The sequence below is a fragment of the Danio rerio genome, chromosome 18, assembly GCF_052040795.2.
Source record: "Danio rerio strain M-AB ecotype USA chromosome 18, GRCz13ab, whole genome shotgun sequence".
In the NCBI taxonomy this organism is placed as follows: domain Eukaryota; kingdom Metazoa; phylum Chordata; class Actinopteri; order Cypriniformes; family Danionidae; genus Danio; species Danio rerio.
Genome location: NC_141038.1, coordinates 2,967,078 through 2,982,500, shown reverse-complemented (window position 1 = coordinate 2,982,500; position 15,423 = coordinate 2,967,078). Strand labels below are relative to the sequence as shown.

At 39.5% G+C, this 15,423-nt stretch overlaps 1 protein-coding gene across 1 annotated transcript in view; it reads right to left on the bottom strand.

The window, feature by feature from the left end:
* Nucleotides 1-15,423, bottom strand: part of prtga (protogenin homolog a (Gallus gallus)) — a 75,516-nt gene that overhangs the window by 24,835 nt on the left and 35,258 nt on the right. The window contains 3 exon segments of the mRNA NM_001045030.1: nucleotides 4,668-4,856; nucleotides 12,628-12,933; nucleotides 13,184-13,348. Of these exon segments, the coding sequence (NP_001038495.1) occupies nucleotides 4,668-4,856; nucleotides 12,628-12,933; nucleotides 13,184-13,348 (660 nt within the window).

Below are 15,423 nucleotides of genomic sequence, written 5' to 3'. Positions count from 1 at the left end.
GATATTAAAGCAGAGCTAAACAAACGAGCCTGGTTTAATTAAAGGGTGAGCATTAAAAGCGGTCGCCCTGAGACCCTCACGCAGCACTGAATATTAGAAAGGACACACGGCTGAGGGAAGAAACACCATGTAACCCGACATCTTTTACCACACAAACTAAAGTTACACTGAAACACTACGGAGGGTTGCAGAGCAGAAATGTAAAGCTTGCATCACGTGTCATGGGAAAGTAAACAGGTTTACTTGCTTTAAAACCAAAACCAACTTCTATGTGTGTGTGTGTGTGTGTGTGTGTGTCAGTGCTTTGTATGAGCAGCTTTGATGTAGGATCCCACATTCTGTCCCCCCACAGTCATAAAACACACCATAAACAGCTCCTCTTTCTCTCTCTCCGACACTCTTGTCCTCTTTTCACCCCCCAGACTGATAAAGCGTAAACCCCCACCCCTGAATAGAGTTCAGCTCTTCACATCTCTCTAAATACAGGATGAAATGCATCCACAGGAGGAACTCATTTCTTTTCATTTAAAATAAAATCAGGAAGTTTTGAGATTTACAGTTGATGTGATGCAATCATTCAATTCCTAAAAGGAAGTTGCCAAAACAGATTTATTCCTCCATATTTTGTATCAGTTTCTGATAGAAAAATGCAAACAGGATGCATTTGCAGAACACAAGATGCATAACGATAAGATAATACGTTTTTGAATCAATTTTTATGACTTGTTGATGTTTTTGCCTGATTTTAAATGACTTTCTGATGTTTTTGCATAATTTTAAATTACATTTTGAGGTTTTTGCATGATTAAAATGACATTTTAATGTTTTTGCATGATTTGAAATGACATTTTGAGGTTTTTGCATGATTAAAATGACATTTTGATGTTTTTGCATGATTTGAAATGACATTTTGATGTTTTTGCATGATTTGAAATGACATTTTGATGTTTTTTCATGATTTGAAATGACATTTTGAGGTTTTTGCATGATTAAAATGACATTTTGATGTTTTTGCATGATTTGAAATGACATTTTAATGTTTTTGCATGATTTGAAATGACATTTTGAGGTTTTTGCATGATTAAAATTACATTTTGAGGTTTTTGCATGATTAAAATGACATTTTGAGGTTTTTGCATGATTAAAATGACATTTTGATGTTTTTGCATGATTTGAAATGACTTTCTGATGTTTTTGCAAGATTTTAAATTACATTTTGATGTTTTTTCATGATTTAAAATGACATTTTGATGTTTTTGCATAATTTAAAATTACATTTTGATGTTTTTGCATGATTTGAAATGACTTTCTGATGTTTTTGCAAGATTTTAAATTACATTTTGATGTTTTTTCATGATTTAAAATGACATTTTGATGTTTTTGCATAATTTAAAATTACATTTTGATGTTTTTGCATGATTAAAATGACATTTTGATGTTTTTGCATGATTTGAAATGACATTTTGATGTTTTTGCATGATTAAAATGACATTTTGATGTTTTTGCATGATTTGAAATGACTTTCTGATGTTTTTGCATGATTAAAATGACATTTTGATGTTTTTGCATGATTTTAAATGACTTTCTGATGTTTTTGCATGATTAAAATGACATTTTGATGTTTTTGCATGATTTGAAATGACATTTTGATGTTTTTTCATGATTTTAAATGACATTTTGATGTTTTTTCATGATTTAAAATGACATTTTGATGTTTTTGCATGATTTGAAATGACATTTTGATGTTTTTGCATGATTTGAAATGACATTTTGATGTTTTTGCATGATTTTAATTGACATTTTGGTGTTTTTGCAAGATTTTAAATGACATTTTGATGTTTTTACATGATTTTTGATGACATTTTGATGTTATTGCATGATTTGTGATAACTTTTAGCTGTTTTTTGAATGACTTTAAATGAAATTTAGCTTTTTGCATTATTTTTAATGACAGTTTAATGTTTTATCATAATTATTGATGACATTTTGCTGTTTTTGCATGACTATTGATGAATTTAAACTGTTTTTGCATGATTGTTGATTACATATAGCTGTTTTTGCAGGACTTTAGATGAAATTTAGCTGTTTTTGCATAATACTTGATGGCATTTTAATGTTATTGCATGATTTTTGATGATATTCTGCTGGTTTTGCATAACTTTAGATGAAATGTAGCTGTTTTGCATGATATTTAATGACATTTTGATGTTTTTGCATGATTTATAGATGTCATCTTGCTGTTTTTGCATGACTTCAGATGAAATCTAGCTGTTTTTGCATTATTTTTGATGACAGTTTGATGTTTTATTAGAATTTTTCTTGACATTTTTGTTATTTTTGCATGACTTCTTGATAAAATTTTTGTTTTTTGCATGATTTTTGATGACATTTTGCTGTCTATGCATGACTTCAGATGAAATTTATCTGTTTTTGCATGATTTTTGATGACATTATATGGGTTTTGCATGATTTTCCATGATATTTTTAGGGTTTTAGAAATAGGTTTAGAAATATTTAAATAAAATTAATTAATTTGTATTTTTTCCACCCAAATCCCAATTAGCAGATGACAATAATATGCTGTATTGTATATGCAAATATCCGTGTCTGATTTAAATATCAGATGTTGACCAGCTGGCTGACCTCTCTACGGCCACAGATGGCCACTGGTCAAGCAAAGCATTATGGGACGGCATTCATGACCACCGCTGACTGCAGGCCCAAAATGAGAATGACCTTTAGGGGCAAAAAAGGGCGAACAGACCAAAAAAACTTGCAACGCCCTCCTCCAGAGACTCATGGGAAGGACAGCACACTGGTCGGCACTGGCAGGGTCAGAGGTCAAAGGTCAGAGGGGGAGGGGTGTGTGGTCATTGAGAGTTTAGAGGGAAGAAGAGCCACAAATCTACTTTCAGAAAGACAATGCAGTGCTTTTGTTGGTGGCAAACCCATTCTCAATAAACACCCATCTATCACAGTTTCAAACCCTGCAGCCTCAATTTAGGTCACCATGTACAGCGTTTACACAACTTACACTCCCTCTGTAACCAATTGATAATATGCACAGAGTCAGTGCGACTGTCTCTTGGTTAGAGAGTTATTTCCCTAAAATCTACACAATAAACGAAAAACTAAAATGAAATGGAAACTGAAATTAAATAAGAATTAGCATAGATAATAATCATTGTTTACATTGAATAACTACACTAACAGCGGTATTATTTATGCATTACACAACTTACACTCCCTTTGAGGTTATTGCATGATTTGTTATGACATTTAGTTTTTTTGCATGATTTTTGATGACATTTTGATGTTTCGCATGATATTTAATGACATTGAGGTTTTTGCATGATTTTTTATGACATTTCACTGTTTATGCACAATTCTTGATGACATTTCGGTGTTGTTGCATGATTTTTGATGACATTTTGATGTTTTTTGATGACATTTCGCTGTTGTTGCATGATTTTTGATGACATTTTGAGGTTTTGCATGATCTTTGATGACATTTAGCTGTTTTTGCATGGTTTTTAAAGACATTTAGCCGTTTTTGCATGATCTTTGATGACGTTTTGATGTTTTTGAATGGTTTTGATGACATTTTGAGGTGTGCATGATTTTTGATGAAATTTCGCTGTTTTTGCATAATTTTTTACCGCATTTTTGAGGTTTTTCTCAATTTTTGATGACATTTTACTGTTTTGGCATGATCTTTGATGACGTTTTGCTGTTTTTGCATGATTCTTTATGACATTTCACTGTTTTTGCATGATCTTTGATCACATTTCGCTGTTTTTGCATAATTTTTTAACGGCATTTTGAGGTTTTTCTTAATTTTTGATGACATTTTACTGTTTTGGCATGATCTTTGATGACATTTCGCTGTTTTTGCATGATTTTTTATGACATTTCGCTGTTTTTGCATGATTTTTTATGACATTTTGCTGTTTTTGCATGATCTTTGATGACATTTTGCTGTTTTTGCATGATCTTTGATGACATTTTGTTGTTTTTGCATGATCTTTGATGACATTTTGTTGTTTTTGCATGATTTTCGATGACATTTTGCGATTTTTGCATGATCTTTAATGACATTTTGATGAACATAAAACAATTAGTTGTCCTAAAGAAATCTTGTGTTGTTTGAAGAACACATAAAATCAAATCTAACATATTATTTTTGTTAGCTCCCATTGCTAGTTTTGTGCTGAATAATTCATCTGTGCATGTCATTAAGACAACAACAATAGTTTGCCTTTATAATCTTTAATTGGAATGTGCAAATGCCCTTCCTGTTTGTTTTCAGTTCAATTGTGAGATTAGGCCTGTCTAAAATATTGGGTGTGGCTAACATACTTGACCACGCCCCTCCAGCTGTCAGTCAACAAACATAAATGGTGAGGAGGAGGAGTCTGTTAGGTTGTAATAACTCTCCCCAAACCCTTTTCCCGATACTTCTGAATGAAACATCTACTTCACTACATCCAATCAGCTCGCAGATAAAAATAACAAGCCACGCCCACTGTTTTCTCCTTTAATACTCCATTTCTTTACAAACGGCTTCACAATACAAAAAAGCTTCTGGTTCATGTTGACTTTAAAAATGAGCAAATAAGAGGCACTATTTAGGCTGTAAGGCAGTTTTAAAGGTCGCTCTCACTCACCCAGGCCTCCGATGGTGTGCTGGCGGTGGTGTGGAGGAATCTGGGCCTGCGCTGCCTCCGGCTGACCCTCTTCATGGTAGGAGAGTTTGAAGCCCTGCAGTCCAGAGCTGCTGCCCGCGGGAAGATGCCAGCGCAGGGTGACTGTCGTGCAGTTCAGAGACTCCAGCTGGAGCTCCGGCGCCAAGGGCACTGCAGGAGAAACACACACTGACCATCAGAAATACAAGGTCACATTAATATACGATCACAAATACAACCCCTAATGCCAAATAAATGTACAATGATACTAATTAAAGAGACATAATATTTTTGGGGGGAGTTTATGAAAAATGTTCGATTTGGCTGGCAAGCACTTCTGAACTGTCATTGGTCAATGGTGGTTATGAAATATATAGGAGTGGCTTTGAGACCTCGCCTCCTTTTCAATGAATCCAGGCCTAAACATTTCTTAGGGAGTTCAAAACTTTACAGAACAGTTCAGTCTAGTCAGTAAGCATGTCTGATTTCTCATTGGTCAATGGCGATTATGTAATGAAAAAATTGTGGCTTTAAGACCACACCTATTTTTTATATTCATTTATTCACATATTTTCGGCTTAGTCCCTTTAGTAATTAGGGGTCACCACAGCGGAATGAACCATCAACTTTTCCAGCATATGTTTCACGCAGCAAATGCCCTTCCAGCTGCAATTCCAGTTCACCTAAACCACTTGTGTTTGGACTGTGGGAGAAACCGGAGCACCCGAAGGAAACCCCTGCCACCATGGTGAGAACATGCAAACTCCACACAGAAATGTCAACTGACCCATCTGAGGCTTGAACCTGGCCACCGTGCTGCCTTTTTTATATAATCAGACCAAAACATGTTTTGGAGAGTTTAAAAATTTCACTGTTATCAGGGCCGGAGCAAGCTGAACTGCCGCTCTAGGCAGAGGACGATCACGCCACCCTCAACCCCAATGTGAAAACGAAAGTGACCGGTTATGAAAATGAAGTGAGGTGTCGCGGACCTCTTTTCCGGCGCTCTATGCACGGATAGGGAGGGAGGAAGGTGTCGCGGACTGGCGGACACCGCCCTCTCTATTCTGCCGCCCTATGGTGGATATAACTGAGGACGCGCGGGTGCTGAGGGAGGGAGGTGTCGCGGACACTGCGCTCTTTATTCTGCTGCCCTATGCGCGAATATAACTAAGGACACGCGGGTGCTGATGGAGGTGTCGCTGACGCTGCCCTCTCTATTCTATCGTCTATGCGCGAATATATCTGAGGACGCAGGGGAGGTGTCGCGGACATAACTGAGGACGCAGGTGGTAAGGGAGGTGTCGCAGACGCCCCCCCACTCTATACTGCCGCCCTAGGTGGCCGCCTAGGTCGCCTCTATGGACACGCCGGCCCTGACTGTTATTGTCAAACAGCTCTGAACTCCCCGTGGCAATTATGTAATAAATAGATGTGGTTTCGGGAACCTTGCCTTAATTTGAACAAAATCAAATATATATATTTTTTGAAGTTTGAAGCGTTCCCGCCTTGTTTCCAAACAGCTCTGAACTCTCAGGCCTGTTTACGATAGTGTGTTTTAGATTTAAAACGGCGTTTTAGGATGAAAACGATTTGCGTCCACACTAGCGTTTCACCCAGCGTTTCTGAACAGCTCTCCATCTACACCAAAACGCTGAAACGCACATCACGTGACCACACACATTCTGACAAGCGCTGCAGCCTATCTATCTAGATGAGAGCTGTGCTAGTCGGAGTGTTCATCAAGGATCTCCCGCTGGATCTAATCTCACTTTATTTGCTAAACGTGATGTTTAATTCATCTTGTTGTCTTTATCTAACAACATATTCCCGAGTTTGGTCTTTTGAATCTACTCATGTTGCTTCTCTCTGGCCGTACTCACACTAAGTATGTACAGTTGCCTCAAGCCGGGCCAAAGCATGCTTATACCCACTCCTGTCTCCCCCGATGGCCCGAACTCACACTACAATCGGGCCTGGGCATGCTTACGTCATCGATGCTGCGCTGTTCAGTAAGCGCTCTCGCTCAGTACAGTGGAGATTTCTCTAGTTATATCGTTTTAATCGTTTGTTATGCAGTGACATGCAGTCAAATATTTTGCCAAACAGTCCTTAGGGATGCGGCGACACGCAGTCAGATATTTCGCCCAACAGATCACTTTTGGCGCTCATAAACAGTTATAAAGCCCTCGTGCTGCAGGAATGATGAGGTCTGCTGAAGGTACAGCTGTCGTGCAGTGAGGAGTTTACGTATTTAATAAGCTACAGCAGTTTGCGTTCATTGAACAGTAAGATTGATTAATATAAATCCATATGAAACAGTCCCTTAAAAGTCACGTCTCGCTTTCAGTTTCAGGCTTTGGCGCGTTTTGCACTCATACACACAAGCATACCGCTCTTCACCAAGTGAACCGCGCTCAGGCCAACCTCTTCCAACCGGGCCAGGGCTGGCCAAGTGAACCGTACCTGAGCCCGATTCAGCGCACTCACACTTCTCAAACGATCCGGGAAAAGTGTCTGGGCACATTACGGATAGCATAGTGTGAGTAGGCCCTCTGTCTGCCTGTCTGTCGCCAAACACAGAGCGGGAAAGCTCTTGGCTCCGCCCCCTTCTTACATTGGGCAGGATGTCGAAACTTATTTTCATGTGAAGCAACACACCCCTAAAACAGCGACCTGTGTACACACCCCCAAAATAACACATGTGAACACATTATAATAAAAAAATCTGAACTGTGTTTTGAACGGAACCTAAACTGGCACGCTCAGAACAACCATAATATTAATATTAAATCATAAAAAAGGGGTAAACCATGTGCCCTTTAAGAGAGGGAATGCATGTCAAATTGGCCTTAAAATGGGGTTTCCCCTGCAAGACATGGGCTTATACAATGTAAGATCCTACACAGGGTTTACTACACTAATGCTAGACTTGCTAAAATATACCCTTCTGTCAGCGATGCATGTAATAGGTGCAAACAATCACCAGCGGATCTCATCCATATGTTGTGGGAATGCCCCAAATTATTTGTTTATTGGACTAAAATATTTAAAACTTTAAAAGATGCATTCGGCATAGATCTGGATACAAATCCACTTTTGGCCATTTTTGGGTTGGCAGTAGATGCCAACCTTTCAGTAATGGTCCAAAAGGCTTTAGCTTTTACTACTTTAATAGCGAGACGTCTCATTCTTTTAAAGTGGAAACATGTCACTCCACCATCTTTTGATGCATGGATAAAAGAAGTGTTTACTTGTATTAAATTGGAAAAGATTAGACAATCACTTACTGGTTCTTTAAAGGGCCATGAAACCCCCTCGTTTCAGCAGGGTGTCTTCACACCTCTACTTTGGAAAAAGTCAGAAAAGTGGGCGTGTCCAGCTCTGTTTAGGGGGGAGTGTCGGAGGAACTAAAGTGGGAGGGTGTGGGAGTGTCTATTTGGGCACGCGCGAGTTTCAGTCAAAATACTCACACACAGGAGAAAGAGATGGTGTTTAACCTACATGGACATCTGTAGTGGAATTATTTGCCAAATTATTAAATGGTGGACTTTAACTGCAGTTTGGCTCTTTCATTCAGGGAATTCATTCATGCCCCTCGCGACAAACGAGATATTTGATTCGAGGCGCTGCTCTAAGCGTGTATTTTTCATGCAATGTTTGATACCGCACGGCGAATGAGAGAAAAAAACCTCAGCATTTCCCGGAAACTTAGATGCACACGGCAGGTAGTGTCAGAAAGCCGCGTGTGTTATTCCGGTCACTAAATGCGGTTAAAAACCTCACACAAGGTTAAAGTTTGGTTGTGTTTGGTTATTTGGGTGTTAACATGTTACGGTGCAATAGTTAACTTAGTTCGATACGAACAAACTGAATAAACAAAGAGCACTGGTCGCTCACTTACCAAATCTGTAGAGACAGGACAATCACCATCAACTAGAGCCGCGTCTTTATGAAGAGAATACTACAAGCGATTCCAGATCTCAGCGTTTGCAGATGAGAACAGCTCTCAGGTAAACAATGTTCCTCCTTAGACACGTAAATTATTGTTGTCGAGTGTCGCGTACACTGTTAATCCACATGTGAGTCTGAGCTCTCACAGAGAGAAAATGAAAACGAAACTTAACTGCAGCAAACTATAAAAGCAACACTTCACGCTTGTTTTGCCAACACAACGTGGCGTCTATGTCGTGTAAACACAGTAATGAATATTAATGAAGTTGCACAATAGAGCGCGCTGATTGGTTTGAACCAAGCCTTACTCATGCATTAATGCAACACACTGTAAGACGTAATAAGACTCACTCTGGCACAGACGTCCAGTCTGCACGCTGGAATACACGCTATTATGTCATGGCCGTGACGCAGCTTCAAAAATTAGTTTCAAACAGGAAGTACGAATTTGCTTGAAATAACGCAAAAACAACCAATTTACACTTTTTAGTGAAATATAGGTGTCCTAATAGTGTTTTTAGCAGTGTGGGACACATATACGACTGTCAACAGCTCAAACAAATGTGTTTTGGTGTTTCGTGACCCTTTAAAGACCTTTGACAAGTTGTGGCGCCCCTTTTTAGATTAACTACTAGCAAACTCTCTTGATTCTGAAACTGAGCAATAACATAGGAATAAAAACATATTTATTATTTATTTTCATCTTATTTAGTTATTTATCTTTGTTAATTTTTTTTTTTTACCTTTTTATCATTATGGTTAATTATTAATTTTATTTATCATTATTATTATTTTATTTTTATGTTTTGCTTTGCTTTTTTCTTAATGAGAAGTCAGAGGCTGTTGAGGGAGGGAAATGTTCAACTGGGGTTGGGGTAGGGTAAACACTAACATGGATGGATAATTATAAAATGACTGTTATGGTTGATATTCCATGTAAAAACCTAATAAAAGAAATTTGAAATAAAATGGGTTTTCCCACACTACAAAACAGTAATTTTGCACCACAGTTAAATGTGTAGGGTTCAATTCTCTGACAGCAAGAACGAAACATCACAAATTTCAAAGTAGAGAGACGCCACCAGCCTGTAACCTCAGCAGAACAAATCTTCAAGATTTACCGGCCACAACTGCGGCTATGAATCTCCCGAGACCCGACGAGACGGACCTCACAGGAACAAGTTAAATCAATCCAAGCTTAATTAAACTCACTCCCGCAGAGTTTCCCGCATGTATAGGTGTTAAATTTAGCCACAGTAATCTAACAGAGTAGATTCCTGTAGATCACCGGCGATGGCCTGACAGAGTCTGATATGTGGGCTGAAGTTTACGGTGGGACTCTGAAAATGGCAGATCTGTGGAGGCTCTCGCTTTATAACCCGTGACTAAAACCTTTCCAATGTGGATGAGAAGGAGGGTCAAAGGCCATGAGGGAACAAATGCAATGCCTTAACAAGATTATCAGCCCAAAGCCAAGAAGAGAGAACAAGAATAGGTTCAAGAATGGAGTCTGCCGCAGGTTTTGAGCAGAAAGCAAAATATTAATCTGTAAATGACTCAATTAAAGGGGTAGTTCATTTACACGCTATTTACTCACCTTCGAGTGGTTTCAAACACTGAGTTGATATTTTGAAGAAAGCTGAAAACCTGTGACTTCCATAGTAGGAAAAATACTACTATTTTGGGAATCAAAGGTTAGAGGTTTGCAGCATTTTTCTAAATATCTACTTTTGTGTTCAGGAGAATAAGAACAACAAACTCATAAAGGTTTGAATCAAGTAAAGGGTGAGTAAATGGTGACAGAACTTTCATTTTTGGGTGAACTACCCCTCTAAATCATTACCAGTGCATCTGTATATTAGATAACAAGAGAGACTGAGTTAAAAATAAAGCATGTAATTAGGTGAACAAACAAATGACTGATTGGTCAGTAGAAGTAATGAATAGACATAATGAACGAATAAATGAAGGAATGAACAAATGATTGAGAGAATGATAGAGGGATAGGAAGATAGACAGAATGAGAGAGAATGACTGACTGAATAATATAATGGTGGATAAAATGACAGATGTATGGATGGACGGATGGATGGATGGATGGATGGATGGATGGGTGGATGGGTGGATGGATGGTGGATGGGTGGGTGGGTGGATGGATGGATGGATGGATGGGTGGATGGATGGGTGGATGGATGGATGGATGGATGGATGGATGAGTGAATGGATGGATGGGGGGGATGGATGAGTGGGTGGATGGGTGGACAGATGGGTGGATGGACGGATGGGTGGATGGACGGATGGATGGACGGATGGATGGATGGACGGATGGATTGGTGGATGGATGGATGGATGGATGGGTGGATGGGTGGGTGGATGGTGGATGGGTGGATGGATGGATGGATGGATGGATGGATGGGTGGATGGATGGATGGGTGGATGGATGGGTGGATGGATGGATGGATGGATGAGTGGATGGATGGATGTGGGGGATAGATGGGTGGGTGGATGGACAGATGGGTGGATGGACGGATGGGTGGATGGACGGATGGATGGATGGACGGATGGATGGACGGATGGATTGGTGGATGGATGGATGGATGAATGGGTGGATGGATGGATGGGTGAATGGATGGGTGAATGGATGGATGGGTGGGTTGGTGGATGGATTGATGGGTGTGTGGATGTATGGATGGATGGATGGGTGGGTAAGTGGGTGGGTGGATGGATGGATGGGTAGATAGATAGATAGATAGATAGATAGATAGATAGATAAAAGGGGAGGAGCTGTTGGTAAAGAGGTAGATGTAAACCAAAGGGAGAAGCAGCATCATATGACGAAGAGGAGTAGTAGAGGAGCTAATGGAAAGGGGAGGGGCTATTAAAAAAGTAGAAGCTGCGAATAGAGGGGAGGAGCTATCAAAAAGGGGAGGAGCTGCTGACGAAGAGGAGAAGCTGATGGTGAAGGGGAGGAGCTCATGGTGAAGGAGAGGAGCTAATGGAAAAAGAGGAGGAGCTATGACAAAGGGGTGGAACTGATGGTAAGGGGAGGAGCTAATGCTGAAGGGGAGGGGCTTATGACAATGGGGAGGGGCGGATGATGAAGTGTAGGACCTATTACTGAAGGAGAGGGGCAGTCGAAGCTGCTGCTGAAGGGGAGGAGCTCATGGTAAAAGAGATGAGCTATTGGAGAAGGGGAGGAGCTTATGACAAAGGGTGACTGATGGTGAAGGGGAGGGGCTATCAAAAAAGGGAGAAGCTGCTGATGAAAAGGAGGGGCTTATAGTAAAGAAGAGGGGCATAAGGTGAAGGGGAGAGGCTTATGACGAAGAGGAGGAGCTGATGTTGATGGGGAGGAGCTAATGGAGAAGGGGAGAAGCTTATGATGGAGAGGAGCTAATGGAGAGGGGGGAGGAGCTAATTATGAAGGAGAGTGCTAATGATAGGAGAGGAGCTGATGGTGAAAGGGAAGAGCTGATGGAGAAGGGGAGAGGCTTATGACAAAGAGGAGAAGCTGATAGTGAAGGAAGGACCTGCTAATTAAGGGGAGGAGCAAATTGAGAAGGGGGAGGAGCTAATGATGAAGGGGAGGTATGGTGATGAAGGAGAGGGGCTGCTTATGAAGGGGAGGAGATGATGGAGAAGAGATGGGGCTTATGACAAAGAGGATGAGCTGACTGCAAAGGGGAGGAGCTGCCGATGAAGGGAAGGGGCTAATGGAGAAGGGGGAGGAGCTAATTACGAAGAGGGGCTGATGAAGAAAAGAAAAAGCTGATTGTGATGCGGCGGGGCTTATGATGAAGGGGAGGAGTTGATGGTCAAGAGGAGGAGCTTATGATGATGTGGAGGGGCTGATGCTGAAGGGGAGTGGCTAATTATGAAAGGGTGGAGCTAATAATGAAGGGGAGGAACTAATGGAGAAGCAGAGGAGCTGTTGCTAGTGTGCCATTTGAGATACATGGGCAGACAGAGAGACAGGCAGATGCTCCACCTTTAGTACTGGAGGCTTTGGGTGTCCTGTGAGAGCTCCAGGCGGACGGTTCTCCCCAGCCCACAGCGGTGGCGGCAGCGATGCGGAGCAGGTATGTGGTGTCAGGCTGCAGACCCTCCAGCAGCTGATGGGTTTTGTGTGCCGAGAGCTCCAGCTGTGTCAGCGTCCCGTCTGAGCTGGTCCTGTAGGAGAGGCGATACGCAGACACACGGCCACGGCTTAGCTTATGAGACAGAGGCTGCCACGACACCTGAATATCAGAGGGACTGCGGCTCGTCAGGCTCAGCTCAGGGGCACGCAGGGGCACTGAAACAGAGACAGAAAACAACAATAAAACTTCCTGAAGAATATTAATACTATGTGGCTGTTGAATGCTTGATTCTGATTGGCTGATGAGCATTCTAAGGTGTGCTGTTATTTGCAGATAAACACACAGCTAAAGTAGTTCCAGCAGGTTTCGTACGCATTACCGCTCCATATCACTACACTGAATGATTTCAGTCATTATACAGCTACAACAGTCAAATACTGTATAATCTTTTAAACGTGAGCTCACCGTCCTCCAGTGTGTGCTGTATGACATGGTCTGACATGCGGCTGGCTCCCATCGGCATGTACGCCACGATGTAGAAAGTGTAGTTCCTCCCGGCCTCCAGGTCATCAATGATGTAGCGGGTGGTATCGTTACCGATTACAATCTGGTACTCTTCGTTATTTAGACCTGTTGAGACATGACAAGCTTAAATGTTTCACCATCAATGGAAAGCTATGCGAATTTGGCTGCTGTTGATAGACATAGAGGAACATTAATGCTTGCAATGCCATGGCCATGTGCTTGATTTTAAGGGAATGCATGGATGATAAAATGCATGCATTAAATTCAACAAATTTCTGATATAAATAAACTTCATGCTTAAATTCAAACTAATAATGCACAAAAAATGTGACAAACTTATTATAGTTTGATCATTATGGTCAGCTTTTTATTTTTGCATTCATAGAATGCATCTTCATAGAAAATTATCATTCATTCATTCATTTTCTTTTCGGCTTAGTCGCTTTATTCTTTTGAGGTCGCCACAGCGGAATGAACCGCCAACTTATCCAGCACATGTTTTATGTAGCGCATGTGCTACTAGCTGCAACCCATCACAAGGAAACACCCATACACACTCATTCACACACATACACTACAGACAATTTAGCTTACCCAATTCCCCTATAGCGCATGTGTTTGGACTGTGGGGGGAAACCGGAGCACCCGGTGGAAACCCACACTAACATGAGGAGAACATGCAAACTTCACACAGAAATGCAAACTGACCCAGCCGAGGCATGAACCAGTGACCTTCTTGCTGTGAGGCCATCGTGCTACTCACTGCACCACTGTGACGCAATCATAGAAATTTAGTTTCTTAATTTTTTTTTATTTGGTATAAAAACAAGGGCAATATGTTTAAAAAGGACAGAAAAGTAAAGACTAGATGTAAAAGTATGTAGAAAATAAAATCTAATTTAGGACAAAAGAAAAAAGGAAAGAAAAATATTTAAAAAAAAATAAAGAAAATTCTGAAAATTAAAAAAAAAGAAAGAAGGAAAAAAGAAAAGCAGAAAGGCATATAGAAAAAAACATCATTAGTACTTAGGAAAATGGGAAAAAATTAAAAATAAAGATAAAAATCTGAAAAAATTCAAAAGAAAAAAGAAATGAAGAAAAAGGAAAAAAACAAATCTGAAAAAAGAAAAAAAGAAAAGAAAGACAAAATAAAATTAAATTTAAAAAAGAAAAATGGAAAGAAAAAGAAAAATGAAGCACAGAAGTCAGCAGAAAAGCATTTAGAAAAAACATCCATAGGACACAGAAAAAAAGAAAAGAGAAAAGAAAAGAAGAGAAAAAGAAAACAATGTAAAGTAAAAAAAGAAAAGAAAAAAATAGTTGTAAATGCATGTAGAAAACAAAGACATCCTTAGTACATAGAAAAAAAGGGAAAAAATAAAGAAAGAAATCTGAAATGTTTTAGAAATTAAAAAAATTCTATAAAATAAAGCAAAAAATCTGAAAATATTAAAAAAGAAAATAAAGAAAAATAAAAATAAAATAAAGAAAAAGATAAAAATGAAAATAACTTTTTTGAAAGAACAAAATTAAGCATATATAACTTAGCAGAAAGGATGTAGAAAAAACATACTTAGGACATAAAAAATAAAACAAATAAAAGAAAAACAAATAAATTAAAATAAAAAACGAAAGAAAAGAAAGCTGAAACAAAAATTAAAAAGAAGAAAAGAAAAGAAAAGGAAAGAAAAGCTGTAAAAGCACGCAGTAAAAACTTTCTTAGGACAAAAGAAAAAAGAAACAAAAGAAAAAATGAGAAAAAGAAAAGACAAAAAATTAAACAAAAAAAAAAGATGAAAGAAAAATAAGGAAAAATAACGAGATGGATAAAGTGGATAAAGCAAGGAGCGACATTGATCATAACAATTTTCCTTGTTATTAAAGTGTTAAAGCTGCAATGCATACATAATTTGTTCAATGTGCATTTCATTCAGCTCCCACCCTTTTTCCAATCCAAGCATTATATATGCAAGAGGTTTTTAACTCCGATCCTGGGCATCTACACAAAACCCATTGGTCAACATAAAAAAGAAGCACGTCAACTCAATCAGCGCAACCTTTTCTTTCTTTAAACTGCTTATTATCAATGCAGCTAATGGCAAATTCCACCTGCTGGTTTTCCCACCGTTCCAGCGCACCTGATAACACTTTAATGAGCCCACGTTTAGATGCTCAAATAA